Source organism: Callorhinus ursinus, unplaced genomic scaffold (assembly GCF_003265705.2).
Source record: "Callorhinus ursinus isolate GAN/ISIS: 27379988/994484 unplaced genomic scaffold, GSC_fseal_2.0 scaffold9, whole genome shotgun sequence".
Lineage (NCBI taxonomy): Eukaryota > Metazoa > Chordata > Mammalia > Carnivora > Otariidae > Callorhinus > Callorhinus ursinus.
In genome coordinates, this window is record NW_027397071.1 from 33,514,062 (window position 1) to 33,533,561 (window position 19,500).

Consider the following 19,500-nt stretch of genomic DNA (forward strand, 5'->3'; position numbering starts at 1 on the left):
GCTAAAGATTAGCTCTCTCTCTTACCATGCAACATGCAATGAAGCTGGCACTAACCTATCTAAAACAGCTAAGTTTAAAAAAAAAAAATTACCCTTATTGTAGATCTGCCATTTTTTACATTAAAAATATTCTTCACATTCCCATTATAACCAACTTGAATAATACCTCCTCACATTTTAAATTAACTCATATCTAAAAGATAACTCTGGAAATGCTTCCATAAATGACTTAATGAATCAACAAATATAAATTTTATAATTAGATAGCATTTTTCATTGATAGGACATTGTAGTTTTTATTCAATATTGAAATAAACATTTCTTTAATTATCATGAAAACAAAAGATAATCTCCAAGTTAACAATAGTAATAGAGTGAATTATCTTAGGAAAACAGGATTAGAAGTAGAAAACTGCTCAGAATCCTTAAATCGAAAAAGTCATTTAACAAAACAAGCTTAATATAATCATATCAGCCATGCAAACAGCAACATCATTTTGAACTGCATTTTAAATTCAAATGAAATTGCTACAGTGATATGGAATTTCCACAAAGCCACTAAAACAATTTCTTGGCTCTAGATCAAGACAGAAACTGTTATCTAATTTTTGACCAATGTCTGTGACATGATTCACACTGAGACTCAACCTTGATCAGTAAAACTTCATTCTGAAAATTTCTACAGTTGATAGAAGGCATTCATGTATTCTCTGTGGAGAGTATCTTTCACTTAGTTTGTCAAACACTAAAATTAAAATACTAAATACTTACTTAATGTTTTCCAACCTGCTAGAATCTGGTTTCAAAGTGTTTGAGTGCTTCACCATTTTGCATAATGTGATCACCAGGAAGATAATATTTAGCTGTTATAACAAATAAAGAATTAGGCCACTATAACCACAGAGAAAAAATGAGTAAGTTTTGCAAATATACTTAACAAGTTAATGCAGCTAAATACCAATGACATGAGTATATAGTAGACACTCACTGACTGAATTTTACATAGGCAATGATCAAGTTGAGTCTAAATAAAAAATACCCCAACTATGTATGATTCATTTTTTTAATAGATCATTTGACATGAAACTGCAACCTAATTAAATCAGCATCATGTGGTGATGATTAAATAAATTAGAAAACCTAAATTAGTTTCTTTAGCTAGACATACTCCAGGGCCTAAAAGCCATCTAACGGAAGCACTGAAGTGAAGTCTTTAGAAGGGGCGTTGACATCACGTAGCTTACAAGAATTGCTGGATTTGGGACCCTAAGATTTAGCCGAGAGTCTAGCTTTTGATTTTGACTGATTAGAAGAGGATAATAACATTTGCACGATCTACTTGTAAGGTAATTGTGAGGATCAAATGAAATAAAATAAATGAAAAATAAAAATATTTATTAGTTCTAGAAAGACAAACTTTTAAAATATCTATTTATTTGTTATATACCATTTGTTAAATGGTTAAAAGCCATCATCAGTCCTTTTGTCTTTATGCCTCTCTATTGTATGGGTGTGGGTAAATTCTGAAGGAAGGCTGCTCTGGGTCCCTCTAAACACTGAGTTGTGCAAAGAATCCAGGTGCAAACAAAAGCAAAAAAAGGGAAGATGGAACCTGACATGGAGGGTAGGCTTGGGAGGCCAACATGAGTGAACTCAGACGAAAAGACATGTTTTGACTCAAGAGAGATAATGTTTGCAACTTTGCATCTGCTTCTACAGAAACCTGGCCAAATGCTGGACAGAGGAAAGGCTATTCCATTTTTAGGCTCTAAGAACAGAACTAAGCTCGATCACTCCTGGATTTCTTTGACATTTTATTTACTTCAGATTATTACTTTTAAAAAGACAAAACAAAGTTATATTTTGTAAGCTTTACTTGGCTTAGAGAGTGCAAGCCCAAATGCTGTATTCAGAAAAGGACAAATAGGGATGAAAGCAATTCCTTGATGGTAAGCACTCAGCATAATTTTGTTATAATAAGATGATCATTTTTACTGAGTCACAATACCATCTGATAAAATGATAATGCTATTTTACTCATTCATCACTACTTCTGATTTTATAATTAGGAAAAATTATATAGGGCAATAAATAAAATTTCCAAGTCCTTCCTAATGATGAGTTTAGGAACAGAGTGAAGGCTTTAATCTAAGCTGTTTATCACTCATTTTGTCTACTGTGCCTTATTATTTCTCTTAAATGTAGAATTTCCTCTTAAGGGATAAAATGAGGTTAATGGGTATAATTTGCAAGTGTTGGCAGATAGCATTCTATCGTTTCATGTTAATTACTTAACATTAACAAAAGAAGGACAAAAGAAGCTCTCTGTTTAAAAAACCTACTTAAAAATTAACTTATTAAAATACTTGTCTAGAGAAAATGCAAATAGATTTTCTAGTTTTATATTCTAATGATTATTCCAGTTGGTCACGATATAAATAAATGTTTACATTTTCAGAGACATTACAGTATAATGCAATTCATTCAACAAATATTTATTGACCTTACTGCTCCACACAAGAATGTGCCTATTGTATTGTGGGTAAGATACAATTTCTACCTTTGAGAAGTTAGGGAGATCCTTCTGATAGTACAGTAAATATCTGATTTAGTTTCTAAAGAATGATGGTACAGTATATCTCTAATTTTTTTAAAGGCAAAACCAATAGTGTTTTTACTTTTTATTTTATGCAACAGTAGGTCTTAACTAGTAAAATTAAGAGAGTGGTTTTACAAATAAGAACTCCAAATATCCTAAAAACAAAACAAAACCCAAATAAACACACAACTGATACAACTCTTAGGAAAGAAAAGCTGCCTTGTAGATTCAGAGTTAAAATCCTTTAAATCTCTAGACCCTTCTTTTTGAATGTCCTAATATAACCATTTATTTCTTTCATTCCATAATTCTGGACCTAGGGTTGTTTCTTCCCCCTTCCTTTACTTACACAATTTCCTAAAGCATATAGGGCGGCCACAATTTGGTGTTCATCACTGTCTAAGTATATTAATTATCCCTTCAGGAATAAAATAATAGTAGTAGTAGTATACTCCAGGAAAGAAAAAAGTTATCCACTATAATGTATAAATTACAAGAAAATAAAGAATGTGAATGTGAAAAAATGTGATGTATAAAGTATCATATTATGAAAAGAAAATGAGTAGAAAGGATGAACACATACCAACATATTTTTTTCAATGAAGACGACCAGGTTAAAATCTGTTATTTCAGAACTAACACATTTTCTAATAAAACTGAAATGAAAATGAAATCTACCCATTGAAGAATAGAATTAAAGCTTAAATATGATACAAAGCTTTTTTTTTTTTTTTTTTTTTTTAGTCTGAGGATTAACCAAGTTGAATGTGACACAGAAAACTTATTTAATCCTTAAAACACAGACTGGTAGATACATCCCCCCTTCCTTTCTCCTCACTCTACTGAGGTTTTTTAACATTATAAATGCATCTAGGGCTTCTTTCTAGTTACAAATATAGTATATTCACAATACAAACAAGTTCAGAAAATTACGCGAAAAACAGCAACAACCTATAATCCTATGTCCAGAGGTAACAGGGAGCACTTGGAGAGTCAATTTACATTCTAAGATGTTAAGTACCTTGCCAAAGATTACTTAGCTACTATAATGTCAGTGCTGAGATTCAATATACTGTGAGCTGAGTCCATAGCCCAGCATCTTTACAAATAAAATGAACCAGTTTATTCTGGGCAAGAAAATTAAGAGTCCCTAGCAAAGACATACTAGTTTTTTATTAAAAAAAAAAAAGATTCTACTTCTATAAAGAGTAATCCATTTTAGAAATCACTCAGAGATGATGAATGAGTTGAAGATAAATAATAAATTAATTAATATATAAAATACAGCCTCAAGGAAATCCTGAACATAAGAGATGTGCTCTTCAAATGACTTCTACCTGATCGACTTGCTAGAGTAACTAATTCTCTATTTCTTTGGAAAACACTACCATCCCATAATCAGCAAATGGCTAAAATGTCCACACACTCCTACTCCCACTAGACAAACGATATGTTTAACAGATAGTTCTCTTTTCTCAAACCTGTGTGTGTTCCACTCATATAACTAAACATCACACAAACTCATAATTGAGTCCAAAAAAGGGCTGTCATTTCTAACATACGTAGAATAGAATGTTTCAAAAAGATGTTTTAAAAGTGAATCTCTTTAAAAATAATTAAAACTACTAGAAAAATAATCATAAAACCACAGAAAGATTTTTGCACTCAGATTGTTTCACAAATGTCTGTGATTTCTCCAATTTCAAAAAACTAAATGGAAGAATTAGAACCAGTGCACTAATATTTAGGTTGCCAAGAAATTTATAGTTAAATCCAACACTAATTTAGACTTTGAAATATGACTTGAAAATATACAAATAATGAAGCAATGGTATCTTCAACAGAACAAAATACCATCATTTCAAGACAAAGTAGTTATGAAAAAAGGCACACAAGACATACTGTGAACCATAATATAAAATGGCAAAAAAAAGCGCTAAACATAAGGTACTTTTCTTTTCCCCAAATCCACATTAAAAATTTCACTGATAATGTGTTTATTATATTAAAGAAGTGAAAAAGATACTTATGTCACTTAGGTATTAAACATTTTTATATATTATCACCAATATGTATGACAGTGAAATGCTTTCTGGAATTAAATAGAACAAATCCTGAAGTGTAAAAAAATTTTTAATATGAGGTTTTAGAGTTCTTTCTTTCTCTCTACTGCTAAAAAAATGTAAATATATTTATTTTCATAGAAAAAACATTGTTGGTTGTGATCTTTTTCAGGAAGACTCTTCATAAAGGAGTCATGATTTTGTAGAGTAAAATATTTTTCCCCTCTCTTCTCCTTTGTTGTTCTCTTAAAATGTAACTAAGGGAATCAGAATAAGAAACTGAAGGGCAAATAGAAATATCTCTGATATTATCATCCAAAATAGTCACTTACAGGCAAAAAAAAAAAAAAAAGTTAGTTTCAAATGAAGTACTGACTGCAAATCTGAGTTCTCCCTTCTTCGCATTTTCCCCATGACATAAATGGCTCTTTCCAGCCATCAACTTTGGGGGCTTCTTTTTTTTCCCTTTCTAATCACAGGAAGTGATTTCTTTCTCCTCCCTTTTATTTCTTCCCAATTTATTTTCCTGCCTTTGGTATGCATTTAAAAAATAAAAGAAATCCCAAACATCAAAGAAATTTCTCCTATTTCTTCCAGGAAAGCAGGCAAAAAGCCAGGGAGAGAAGAATGTCTCTACCGTTGAAGTGCTGCTTTTCTCCCCTCAAATTCCAATGCAGCCATTTTTTGTCTACTTGTTTTGGGTTTTTTTTCTTTCCAACATAAATACTACTAAGCTTAAACATAGTACATATTTTGAGATAGGCTGAAAGGTGCTATGCATCAGAGAGAAAGGAAAAAGACAGAGTTACAACTGTGTATCCAAAGATTTGTCTAAACCTGGAAAGTGCATGTCATTACTCAGTCATTCACAGAGAAGTCAGTAGTCGTAGGACTGTGCTCAATATTGAATGCCAACCCACCAGCCTAAATGCCCACACTGATGATTAATCTTAGAGATGAGGCAACTCATCCAGGGATTAATCAGATTTATCTCTGCTCCGTGTGTGTGTGTGTACACATAGGTAAATAGGTAGACGGGCATCTCTTAATAGAATTCTATGTGAAAGACAGCCAATTCAGAAGAAACAGATTTTCCTATTCAGCTAAATAGAGTTAATTGCCAAATGGGGCATTCCTTCTCTTCTAAGGACAAATAATACTCTTTTACCTATCTCAAAATAATAATTTCACGAGTTCTTGTATACATAATCTGCCAGTATAATTTGCTGACAGAATTTGCTACTTGATGATATGGCAGAGCTAACTGTCACCCACACTGGTGACACGAAAATACAAAGAAGTTAAAAGAAAGCAGAGGGTACCAGCGATTACAGGAGCACACAGTTTGTTTTAGAGTCATCAACCTGCTCAATTGAATCACATCCGTCTGAGCTTAGCAGCTTAAAATTCACTCCACAGCTTGCAGTGCTGACATGGATATGATAAGACAGAAGAACAGAAACACCACTCTGAAGTAACCTAACTGAACTGCACATGTTCTGACCCTTTTTGTCCTCCCTGGAGCTTTTGCTACCTGGCAAATGCAACTCTAAAACCGCACTTGTATCTCCAGATCTTTGCTGTTAGCCGAGCAGAAGCCTATTCCTCCCTGGGACTAGCAGCCAGAGAGGTGTTCTCTGAAGAAGACTTCTAAATGAGTATGTGAGCTGAACTCTTACTGAACTGAATTAATTATTAACGATGCAGATGGAGCTGTCCAAATGATAAGAACAGCTCCTGACGTGTCATGATCCAAGCTTTCATTAAACCATTTCAGGCATACTAATGGTTTCCCACTGCTCATTACTTACAAGCACTTTTCTCATAGATATAATAACTCTAGTGCCTGTAGGCAAGATAGTCTATAGAAATACCGAAGCAGGAAGTTTTAGCTTCCATAGCATGTTATTTTTCTTCATAGAACATTATTAAAAACGTACACTTACTTAATACTATTAAGTTAAACGGCTTCCATTCAGAAAAGTTGGAAATGTAAAACTACACTTTCCAGGAATGGTAATGAGTACTTTTTGTTGTAAGAGTACTCCTTAAAAGGGAGTACTATATTATATAGTGTGTGTGTGTATATATATATTTACATAAATAACTTTTATATAAATATAAATATAATAAATATATTTATAAAATAATTATATATTATATATTAATATATTTTTAAAATAAATATAAAATATTTATATAAACCAATTATATATATAAATATAGCTTATATTACTAAGATTTGTGTTTGAATTGACTTTTAGATATCCTTTCTCATCGGAAGGATGTATGTGGTATAACTATATTAACATTCAACAAATATGCTGAACAATCATATTAGATCTCAATTTAGGTTATGCACAATGTTTTACACCTCTATACCACTCTTTGACTCTGTGTTGGGAGAATTAGAGGGCAAAGCAGGTGCAGGAGAATTACTCCTAGGATCTGTACTGTCAAAATAGCTACCTGCTGGTTTTTGTGTGTGTGTGTTTTTTTAAGATATTATTTATTTATTTGACAGAGAGAGACACAGTGAGAGAAGGAACACAAGCGGGGGCGTGGGAGAGGGAGAAGCAGGCTTCCTGCGGAGGAGGGAGCCCGATGCTGGGCTCGATCCCAGGACCCTGGGACCATGACCTGAGCCGAAGGCAGACGCTTAAAGACTAAGCCACCCAGGCACCCCAACCTGCTGGGTTTCTTTGTTGTTTTTTAAAGTTGGGAGCACTATTCCCCAAAGCCCTTCACATTTCAACCTAAATGATTTGGTACAGGATAGCAATGATGACAAGACTAATAAATAATGGCAGGCCCACACTGTAAATGGGCAATATAATAAAATGTCCTTCACCTCTTTTCTTACTAGAAGCTGATTATATGTGAACATTAAAGTCTTTCGGCCAAGTGAAAAAAATTTTAATACTCTAAAGTCAGTATTTATTTTTAGATGGAAATAAAACTAGTACAAAAGAAGTTAACACGATACTTCTATAGACTAGGTATCTCTAAAATGGTCTTTACAATTTTCAAAGTTACCAATACATTTACCTAAGGGCTCAGGGGGAAAAAAAAGAGAAGCCTGTGTCTTTAAGGATCATGCCACTTCAAATCAGCTGCTTACCATTTAATTTGAGAATGGCTTAGGCTATGTTAAATTAAATAAACCAAGAACAAAAACTAGGGCAACCATTTGGATTGAGTAATTCTGATGAGAAATTAGCTTTTCTAGGAACACTTGAGAATGTTTTACTGGCTTGATTCAAACAGGCATTCACCTCAAATTTTCATTTTGCTTTGTATAAGTGTATAATTCAATTTAAGGACAAAAGTACATACATTTGAAGTGGTTGTACATTTCCTTGAACTACTACATATTTCCCTCAATTTTATGAAACATGTTAATTCTATGTTAACTATAGAAATATCTTAAGCTCATGTGTATCACTTCTTTTAAAGAAAAAAAATCCTTAAACTAGGTATTTAAAAGATATATGCAATATTTAAACTTGCTTATGTTTCCTTTTCAATCTTATAATGGTCAATAGCATCTATCTGTAAGAACAGAATGCTAAAACTCAGTGAAAATTTTAAATCCCAAAATCCAAATATTTTAGCTACATCCTTTTATTTCAACTATATTTCAAATATTTGACTAATGGTAATGTAAGCAGTTCAAAAAAAAAACTTACGTCACTATATTTAACTTGCATCAAATTTATTTAAAAAAATTTCTTGAAGACCAGTATTTTTACTTGGCATTTTAAAGTCTTAGAAAAGTAATTTTATTTCTAATGAGTTTAAAATTGATTTAATGCTTATTAATCTAAGCTTAAAAAAATTTTGTGCCCTAAAAAGAATTTAGGGTGTGGACATTTATTTAACAGTATTAAATTACTATGTGGAAATTAATATTATAAATATTAAGCTAATGTTATTTCAATTCCACAAAACATTCATTTAATTTACAAATGCCACATAACTTGGTACAGGGCTAATAGTACAGATTTTGAAGACATAACTTCCTGAACTACAACTCTTAGCAAAAAACTCCACTACCCAAACACAAAATACACTATACATTTCAGTTATTCCTAATTATTAAACTAGGCCCAAATCATGCAATATATTTTTTTAGATTATGACATGACATTGTAGCAAACTAGATAAGAAAAAGTACTTTTTAGAGGAAAGAGTATTTTCGAAATAGTACTAATGAGCAAGTACATAAACTCTCAATAATGGCATAACATTTAAGGTATATTACGTATTTTTATCCTGTCGCGGCTAGACACATTTATAAATCCTTCGATGCATAGATAAATTAAAAATAAAATCAATTATCTTTGTTTCAGTAGCACTGCAGAAGCAGCAAGCTAAAAATGAAAGGAAAACAGCATCTGCTTACCAGAATAATGAAGGTAACTGGTCCAATGAAACTCCATATAAAATAGTTATCAACATGAAGCCAGCAACTATGATGAAAAGAAGAGTATGCATTAAGTAGCTTCAATGGATCCTCAACATTACAAAAAATATAGAATTTAAAAAAATCTAACAAAACTATCTTTACATTTGCCTTTGAAATTTCATTTACCATGGGTAAGAACAATTTTAATGATTCTGAGTGGGCTTTGACATATAAGAGTAGTAATTCATTTACTTCCGCCTACTGTTTTTCATTACAGGTTTTAAATTTGGTAAAGGCATACATTATTATGCTCGTATGGGATAAACAACCCCACCACACCCAATCCCTAATTCTTAAGACCTCTGATTTTACTAAGAAAAACTTGAAACTCAATATTCCAATTTGTCTCATCATTTTAAAGTTCTTATCTTCAAAATTTGCCTTTCAGATCTGTATCTGAGCTACAGTGTTTAACCCTATGGAACATAACAGACAAACAAAATGTTCAGCTGTTATGCTTGCTTCAAAACAGTACAGCATAAATATAATACCTCAACTGGGAATGGATGAATACGAGATAAAAAAAAATCAAAGCATAGCACTCATAGTATTAGAGTAAATGATGCATAAACTTATTAAGACAGATTTTACTTAGTGGTTCATTTTTCATGTAACACTGACTCCCCACTGAATTTCTTTTATTTGTCTTTCATCATCTGTTTAGTCAAAAAGCTTTCTTTAGTCCAAGGAATCTTTATATAACTAATTTTATCAAAGGCAAATATAAACAGAATTTGTACGCAAATTCATGCTCCTGGCAAATAAAATCCTCAGAAATATGGCTATGTCTACCTTCTGTCATTTTCCATAAATATCTATATTTTTTATAAATGAAAGACAGTGCCTTATTTTAATCCTTTCAAACTGCCTGATAAAATATTATCAAAGTAGAACATATGGGATGGAATGTGCTACTGTCACAATTCAGAATGAGAGTTAGCTAGAGGGTCGGATGCACAAAGAGAGCTAATGAAGCATTAGGTTAAAACTGAGTAGTTAAACCTGTCAGATGCTTTAAGTTCAGAAGAATTTTTACTTAATATCTTTCTAAGGCCAAAAAGTTATTTACTTTTTCAATTTGTTTCAGGTCAATCTTTTGTGTTAAAAAGAAAGTCCATAATTTAGAATCTGCCTCGCCAGAGTACAAATCCCCTGAACCTAGAAAATTACAAAAGACTTGATTGTAATTTGTGCACGGCATGCCCATTCTCTTACCAATAAAGCTTTCAGATGCTGTTTTAGTCTGTCAGGGACCCTCACTGACAGCTAACAGGCTTTAAAAAATTATTCACTTGAAAAACACTCAGGTCGCTTGCAATTACTTACGCTTTTTCTGTTCCATAGCTCTTATAGTCAATAGCAGCTGAAACTCCAACCACGGTGGCAGGAAACAAGTAACCAGCAACATAATAATATTTCTTCCTTGAATATTCACTTTCAAACACTTCAACCAACATCAGGTAGAGCTGCACACCTTCTAGGCACATCCAAGCAAAAGCGGCCAAAAAGAAAAAGTGTAAAAGTCCTGCAAATATTGGACAAGCAATCTAGAAAGGAAAAGAACAAGAAGCACAAAAAAGAACACATGAATACAAGCAGACCACCCCAAAATGAGACAGTGTTTACTGACAGTGCTCATGATTGTCTTTAAAATACATTATTTAAACTACTGTTTCTTAAAAAAAATTTAACAAATGGAAATGAGTTCTAAACACTGACAAATTTGAAGAGTTTAATGCTTATAGAGTATAATGGCAGGTGTGCTAGAAATTTCTTCACTGGAAGACACAACTACTTTTAGTGAAATTAAGTGTAAATAAAAAACATTAATTTCTCTTCTAGAATTATCCACTATTAAATCTGAATATTCTACTTATAGATTATTTGCTCCATATGTCTTCAGAACAATTGTTTCCAAATATATTATTTTTATTTTTTCAGTAAGAGAATTTAAAAATTCACTTTAATGACGAATACCCTGGATCTAATTCCTAGCATTCTTTTCCTGTCGTATGCAGAGCATTCTTAAATTCATCCCAGTGCAGATGAATACAAGGTAAAGCACTAACTACTTACTAATAAGTACTATTTCTGACACTGAGACCTCATGATGATGAACTGCTCAGAAGATGAAGAAATTATCACTGGGCAAAATAAAACCTGTAAAAATAGTATCTTTTCATTTCAGTGTCCCTGGCACTCTTCTATTCAAATTACATGTCTCAATAACAACCCAGAAAAATGCAAATGCACCTTTGTACGAGAAATGAGTTAACTCATAATAATAATAATACCTAACGATTGTGCTGTCTTTTAATTTATTACAGATTATCCTCCAATATCGCCATTGTCAACTTTATGAAGTTATAAAGTCAAATATCAATATGGGCATCATGTGTGGATTCACACCTGTTATAATAATTTTCAGAGATCCAAGGACAGTAAGCTGAAGGGGTGCTTACCATGTATTTTGTCTTGTCAATGCCTATTAGGAAAATAAATTCCGCAATGAAAAGGTTGATACAAAGGTTCTTGTGAATAGTATTGCGGTCACTTTGCAGACCACGGAAAAAGCAGAAGGTGAAGATGCATATAGCCAGGCAAACAAGGGAAATGACAATTCCCACCCAGGTGATGACTGTAAGGAGTAATTCGTGAACTCCATCTTTGTACTGAAAATAAAAATAGTATGAGGAACATTAGTATTCCTGCATCATTGCATCAACTAAAGTTAAGACAGCTTTTCACATGTGGTAGCTCATCTTTTAATACCAAACTCTATGAATATTCTTAAGTGTTCAAACAGGGCTCAAAACTAAAAAAAAACAAAACAAAAACAAACAAACAAAACAAAACTGATCTATGTAAGAGACTTCAATATTATCTTATCTTATATCCAAAAAATGACCTAAGAAAGTGGAAGATTTTACCTAGAAAATAATGCAAGAATCCAATTATTTCAAAATAATGGCTGAAATAATTACCTACATAAGCAAATATTTATATAATAGAATAAAAGATACTCAGTTATGTTTAAAAATGATTGATATCTTAATGACTCCTGGCTAACAAAAAATTTTAAGTTTTCATTTTCCCCTTGAGTTTTGATATTTATTTAAATGCTAAGCGTCAAATGCAAAATAGATCTGTGAGTTTTCATGCTTTATTTCTTTTTTTTTTTAAGATTTTATTTATTGATTTGACAGAGACAGAGACTGAGAGCAGGAACACAAGCAGGGGGAGTGGAGAGGAAGAAGCAGGCCTCCCGCCGAGCAGGGAGCCTGATGCGGGACTCAATCCCAGGACCTTGGGATCATGACCTGAGCTGAAGGCAGACGTTTAACGACTAAACCACCCAGGCGCGCTTCATGCTCTATTTCTTAAAATATTTTTTATCTTCTGGCTATCATTCCCTTAATCACAGAAAGGAATATAAAGAAACATTCCAGAGCTATCCTGACCTTTCAAAATCTGCAGTTTTGCACGGTGTGCAAAGTTAAAAAAACTTAAAAACAAAAGCTGTAAAACAAGATTCAAACATTCAAGAGGGTGTGTTAAACTTTAGAAGCCTCAGTCTTCTGTAGGACCTATTGCTGGTCATTTTTTAAATCCCCGACTGCCTCTGCCAAACACCTGCCCAAAGGAGACATACTTAGAATGAGTCTGTAAAACACACGATTTTGAGAAGTAACAATAAATATAGTGCCAAGACTTCCTAAAATATATGGACAGTGTAGAAACAATCAGAAATCCACACTACTTTGTTTGCTTTTTAGTTACGATAAGCACCCAAAGAAAGGACTATTATACAAGCTGTTTTGAATCTCTGAGGTTTTTCTCTGCTACTAATTAGAAGTGCAAATACTTACTGCAATTTCCCTGTGGGCCATGAGAATTGCAAAATTGGTTAGGTGGCTGCATGCACATGTTGTACGAGTTTTATTAGTGTCAACCAGCTTGCAGCCCTGAGTAGACCAATATCCCATCATAGTTCTTTCTGAGTAGTTCCAGAAGGAGCAGTTTGCATTGAAATAATTGTCAGGCTGGGAAATAAAATGACAAGATAAAATTAGGGTTTTACACTCTAAGATGGCAACAGCAATTGTTTAATATGTGTAAAAGGTAATTTAGATTAAACTTTGCATGTTTCGGACTATAAAGTTTTTCATCAGCAAAACATATACAAGGCAGATATCTAACTTAAAAGGGATTTTATAGTCCGAAACACTCTAAAGTGTACTCCAAATTACCAAAGACCCATTTTATACAATTACAATTTCCATCTTATGATTTTACATACTGATGGTACATTGGAATCATTTTTTTTTCTCTTCTGACAAAATCAGACCCATGAATTTGTTCTGAGAAAATTCTATAAGGACCAAGTGTTTTAAAATCGATTTGGGGCCCATTTTTATTCTAAGTGACATGTTAGCAACATCAAGGTTCTTAAGAGAGTGAACCAACTGCAGCAGATGTAACAGAATGACTGCACAAATTTATTTTTCTTTGCCAATTCTGGAGATCCACTTGGCTATCCGTGGGCTCTTATTCATTCTGCTTGTAACGGAAAGCCAAGATTCTGCACACAACCTTCCAACACAGTGTAATGATTTAACTCCCAACTTCATCCTAAGGCACGGCAGAGGAATAACATCTCTTTAAGCCTAGATTTTTAAAAACCCAAGGCTTGATAACAATTGTGTCACATATGATCAGTAAAATCAAAAAGAACAAAAACAACAACAAAAGGTGTGCCACACCAAAAAGGCAGAGTCCTAACAGTTAATACTCGGCTATCCCGCTGTTAAGGTAAGAGTTAATTTTCATTCTAAAACAAATTACAGTCATTTACATTTTCCTGTTGATTACTGAATTAGCTTTCATTAAGAATACACTTAAGTTCTAATAATCACTGAACCAGGCTCATTTAATTTTATGTTCACAGACTTAAATAAACTTATGTCTCTGACCTAGTCCAACATTTGAAATCAAATGGAAAGGTCTTTTCTTTCCTCTCTGCCACCTTCCCATTCCCTCTGTCCCCATCCCCAGCATGTCAAGTTTTGCTTTCCTTCCTCACTGGCTTTATAACCTTCCACTACTTCATTAGCATATATAACTTACATCAATGTGTGGCAGGGTAAAAAGAACAGGATCTGTCAAGTAGACTCGGCTGGATTCTTTATTGATTGAAACTGAAATGACGTGGGAATTCACTGCAATGGTGCTATTCCGACCAATAAAGTCAGCACCCAGTTTTATGGTTGCATTTTCTGTACTAAGAAACTGTCCCAAACTCCGGTAAATGATAAACACCAACTTTGCAAGCCCTAGGAAGGTAAAAACAGTCATATGCCTTTACAGGAAATATGCTTATGAATAAAATAAGATACATTCAAATAAGAATAAAAGGGAAAAAATCCTTATGGCCTTTATTTAGATTAAGTTTCTTGGGAAAGAGTAAAGCATTATTTTAAATCTGCTTTTAAATGATAAGTAGCATTATTATATTAGGAGTCAAATATCAGCATTCTAGGATTAATAGATTTAAATGAACAAAAAACCTGTCAATTTTTAAGACTTTGCTCCATCTTACCGTTCCTGCTGTTCTGTTTGACAGTATTTGCAGAGAGTTGGATTGAGCTGCCTGCTCCTTTGATGCCCAGAGGAAATTTAAAGTCTTGGACTTGTCCTTCTGTACTGAGTACTGCAACTTCCAGAACTGAAGGAGGCAAAAAATAAAGGGGGAGGGAAAAAGGGCATTCTTTAAACTACAAAGAAGCAAATGATAATTGCATGAAAACCACTACTTCTTTTTTTCCACTTAGAAAACTTTACTGTTACATTTCAACAAAATCATAAACAAACTAAATTAGGAGGTCTTAAACCTTGGCTATTCTAAAAAATTTCATATTAATAATTTTAACACATTTTCATAGTTTTGTATCTTTTGTCATCAACTAATTCCAGACATTTACCCTATGAATATGAACAGTGTATGAGCTGAAAGTGCACAACTTTCAAAGTTTCATTTATATCATTTATATTATTAAAATAAACATATTTCAAAAGGAATTTTTAGCTTTTTACATTAAATAACTTTTCAATGAACATTCCTTGACAATGGCAAAACGAAATAAGAAGCATAAGTTAGAGTGCCTTTATTGCATGTAGACATTTATTTCTTTGTATATGATACATTTTAACAGATAATGAGATTGCATAATGCAGTTCAATTTTGCAATACTTGATTTTCTCTAATTTCTAAACATGGTGAGACCAGCACAGAATATTTATGAGAAAATGTTTGGCATTATGTTAAAATTTCCCATTAATTCTCACTAGTAACTATAAATGTTTATATATTTAAGTTGGGCAAAACAGGCCCTGTGTGCCAAATCTGGCCTGCCACCTTTTTTTGTAAGTAAAGTTTTAGTAAAATACAACCATGTATGCTCATTCACATATTGTCTATGGCTGCCTGGGTGCTATAATGTCAGTTAAATATTTGCAACTTAGACCATGTGGTATAATTGCCTAAAATATATACTATTGAGGCCTTAATAGTAAAAATTTACCAACCACTATACTCTATTCCAAAGTTCAAAAATCATGGAAAGGTAAACAGGTTAACTTATAACACTAAGAACATCTACCTAATCAACAAGACCAATGTTGTTAAACTTTTTTTCAAATATATATGTATATTTAATGGTCATCAACATAAACATGTCTATTGTAATTCCAGTAAAGAGTGTAATACTTTACATCACTATTCATCAATACTCATTTAATTTTTAAAAAGAATGGAAAAGTATTCTTGTTTCTACTAAAGTCAACTATTTTATATTAGTAATTAGAAAATGTCATTTGATTGATGAAATTAGAGTAATTATATACAAAATTCATTAGTTTCATATGTTAGGATTTCTAAAAGTAACAAATACTTTTCAATACATACAGTTCATACATTTTACTCTGAATTTCACTCTATGGTATATATTTTTGTGTAGCTATTTCTATACCTGTACAAATATGTCTATGTGTTTGTACACACACACACACACACACACACACACACACACAGATATGATGAATTCACCCACCCTCTTTCTTATTACAAATATGGACTTACACCATTATAGTAACTTTTGGATAATAATTTATTCTTTTAAATCTTTCACAAATTTGTTCTGTAAAGTACATGTAGATTTAGTTGTAAATATGAAATCATAACATTGGAAGATTTTTATAAGCTATTGGACCACATGTCAAGCACCTGAAATGCAAGTTTATAATGAGAGTCATATAAATCTTAGAATTTTATAAGCTGCAAAAGTGGTTAAAATGTTTATGTTACTGGTCTATGCTTTGAAAGATTAAGCAGGTGGGTAGGTAAGTGATCTCCTCTTCCATGTGTGTGGGGGAAGAAAAGAGAAAAATACACATCTAATGTATGCCTCACTCTTACACTGAAAGGGACTCTCAATTATTAACTTTTCTTTTATTTTCCCCAATAACTAACTTTTCTTAAAGCAAGACAGAAGACAGAGTGAAAGACTGAAATCTGAGTTTTCGTGAAAAGTTCCAAATATAGACATACATGTACAGAGTTAATTTCTTTTTAAAGATTTTATTTATTTATTTGAGAGAGAGAGGGAGGGGGAGAAGCAGACTCCCTGCTGAGCAGGAAGCCTGATCCAGGATTTGATCCCAGGACCCTGAGATCATGACCTGAGCTGAAGGCAGACGCTTAACGGACTGAGCCATGCAGGCTCAAAGAGTTAATTTCATTCAACAAATATTTACTTATCAAACTTTAATTTCATTCAATGTATATTTACATAAGCTTAAAAATCACATCCATGGTAAAAAATTAATTTGAATTTTAAAAGGATCATTAATACAGATCTTTGTAGAGAATCAATAATCAACTTTATATTAATCAATTAATACATTTATATCAATAAGTAAATTTGAAAACAGACAAAAGGGAAAACTTCTAAGAAACAAAAAACTGACAAAAGTAAATTAAAAACCCTAATAGTTTATGACCATTAGAGAAAAAAAACTGATAGCTAAATATATATTGAATCTTAAAAAACTGCTCCAGAATAAAGAATGCTTTTCAACTCATTTCGTAAGACTTGCATAATTCTTTTTTTTTTTAAGATTTTATTTATTTATTCATGAGAGACACAGAGAGAGAGAGAGGCAGAGGGAGAAGTAGGCTCCCAGGGAGCAGGGAGCCTGATGCAGGACTTCATCCCAGGACTCTGGGATCACGACCTGAGCCGAAGGCAGACGCTCAACCATCTGAGCCACCCAGGTGCCCCAAGACTTGCATAATTCTGATGCATGAAACAGCATAAGGAAAGAAATTATAGGATATTCTCTTATTAAAAGGATGCAAAAATATTTAATAAATTATACGTACACTTTTTAATATCCTGAACAAACTGAGTTTAACTCAAAAGGACATTAGAAAATATATTAATATAATTCACCAAATTAAGAAATTAAAAACAAAATAATTATTAACCAGAAGAATTCAACAAATTTCAAAACCCATTCAATTAAAAGAAAAAACTTTACAAAATAATAAAAGAAAAAAAAATCCTTGCCCAGGTAAATTTTTGTTATCAAATAAAGTTTATCTATCCAAACCTACAGGCAAACAATGGTGAAAAACTCAAGAAACATTCTTTCTGAAGTCAGGATGATTCCTCTTAGGGGTTTTATTTATTAGCATTGTTTTAAAAGACCTTGCAGTAATTCAAGAAAAAAGGTGTATGGGCACCTGGGTGGCTCAGTAAGTTAAGTGTCTGCCTTCAGCTCAGGTGATGATCTCTGGGCCCTGGGGATGGAGCCCTCCCTCTCCCTCTGCCCCTCCCGGTCACTGCTCATGCTTTTGTTAATTCTCTCTCTCTCAAATAAATAAAATCTTTAAAAAAAAAAGAAAAAAGGTGTAAAGACTGAAGAAAAAAGCAAACTTATTGTTTACAGAAGATATAATTAACTACATAGTAATTTTGAGAGAGCTTCTATATATGATTGGAAGTAAAAGAATTTAACAAGGGTGCAATCAGCAAAATCAACTGTGATCCTATACACCAAGCAACAAACAATTAGAATATGTAATTTTAAAAAAAGATACTTTACAATGAAAACAAATATTGCAAGTTATCTAAGAATAAACCTGATTTTTAAAAGTGCAAGATATTAATGGGAAAAATACAGAACTTTATTAGAAGACCTAACAACAAATGGAGAATTACACAAGATTTTATTTGGGAGACTTTAACAGGTAAATAAATCTGTGAAATTTCTTTCAAAATCAATCTACAAACTCAGCCTAATTCTTCTTATATAATTTTTTATTTTTTCAAATTTTTATTTAAATTCCAGTTAGTTAACATACAGTGTAATATTGGTTTCAGGAGTAGAATTTAGTGATTTATCACTTACATACAACACCCAGTGCCCATCACAAGTGTCCTCTTTAATGCCCATCATCCATATTTAACCCATCTCCCACCCACCTCCCCTTCAGCAATGCTCAGTTTGTTCTCTATAGTTGAGTCTCTTATGGTGTGTTACCCCCTCTTCAACGTAATTCTAATAAAAATTCCAGCAAGACATTTTGGGGAAAAAAAAAGATTTTTGAGTTTGTGGAACTTGGCAACTGATTTTAAAATTCATACAGAAAAGACAGGCCAAAAGCAGCTAAGACAATTCCTCCAGGAGCAGAAATGAAAGAACTCACCAGATAATAATATTATCAAAACAAAAACAAAAGGAGCAATGCATAACACACTTCTAACATGTATAGAAACAAAAGAGATATCCTTACAAACCACTGGGGAAAGGTATGATGTTGAACTAATAAAAGCACTGAAACAACATATTATCAACAAAAACCCAGAAAACAAAAACCAAATTAGTTTCTTCCTTCATACCACAAATAAAAATCATTTCCAGGTAGATTAAAACATAATTATAAAAAGGCAAAGTTTTATCATTTCTAAAGGCTTATATAAGATCATTTATAAAGTTACAGGTATGACTGTGGAGAAAATTTTCTTGAGGACATCAAAAAGGAAAGTATTTCTTAAATAAGATACCAAGAGCACCTACCCTAAGAGAATAGACTGATAAATTTGACTTCATTATTCTGTAAAACAAAATATACCATAAACAAAGTAAAAAAGAGAAACGTTTTCAAACTATATAGTCTACAAAGAATTAGTGTCCAGAATGCATTAACTACAGAGAAACAGGTGCATAGGTAAAAGTCATGGAGAATAAACTCACAGGAGAGAAATCTAAAATACCCAATAAAGGCATTAAGTAATCTGAGAACTGTA

At 32.5% G+C, this 19,500-nt stretch overlaps 1 protein-coding gene across 15 annotated transcripts in view; it reads right to left on the bottom strand.

The window, feature by feature from the left end:
* Positions 1-19,500, bottom strand: part of ADGRL2 (adhesion G protein-coupled receptor L2) — a 216,158-nt gene that overhangs the window by 11,781 nt on the left and 184,877 nt on the right. For all 15 annotated transcript variants that reach the window (XM_073896435.1, XM_073896431.1, XM_073896438.1 and 12 more), the window contains 7 exons: positions 14,730-14,855; positions 14,258-14,463; positions 13,000-13,173; positions 11,593-11,802; positions 10,457-10,677; positions 9,068-9,134; positions 772-863 (listed from right to left, as the gene is read on the bottom strand). In XM_073896435.1, the coding sequence (XP_073752536.1) occupies positions 772-863; positions 9,068-9,134; positions 10,457-10,677; positions 11,593-11,802; positions 13,000-13,173; positions 14,258-14,463; positions 14,730-14,855 (1,096 nt within the window). The remainder of the gene's footprint in view (positions 1-771; positions 864-9,067; positions 9,135-10,456; positions 10,678-11,592; positions 11,803-12,999; positions 13,174-14,257; positions 14,464-14,729; positions 14,856-19,500) is intronic.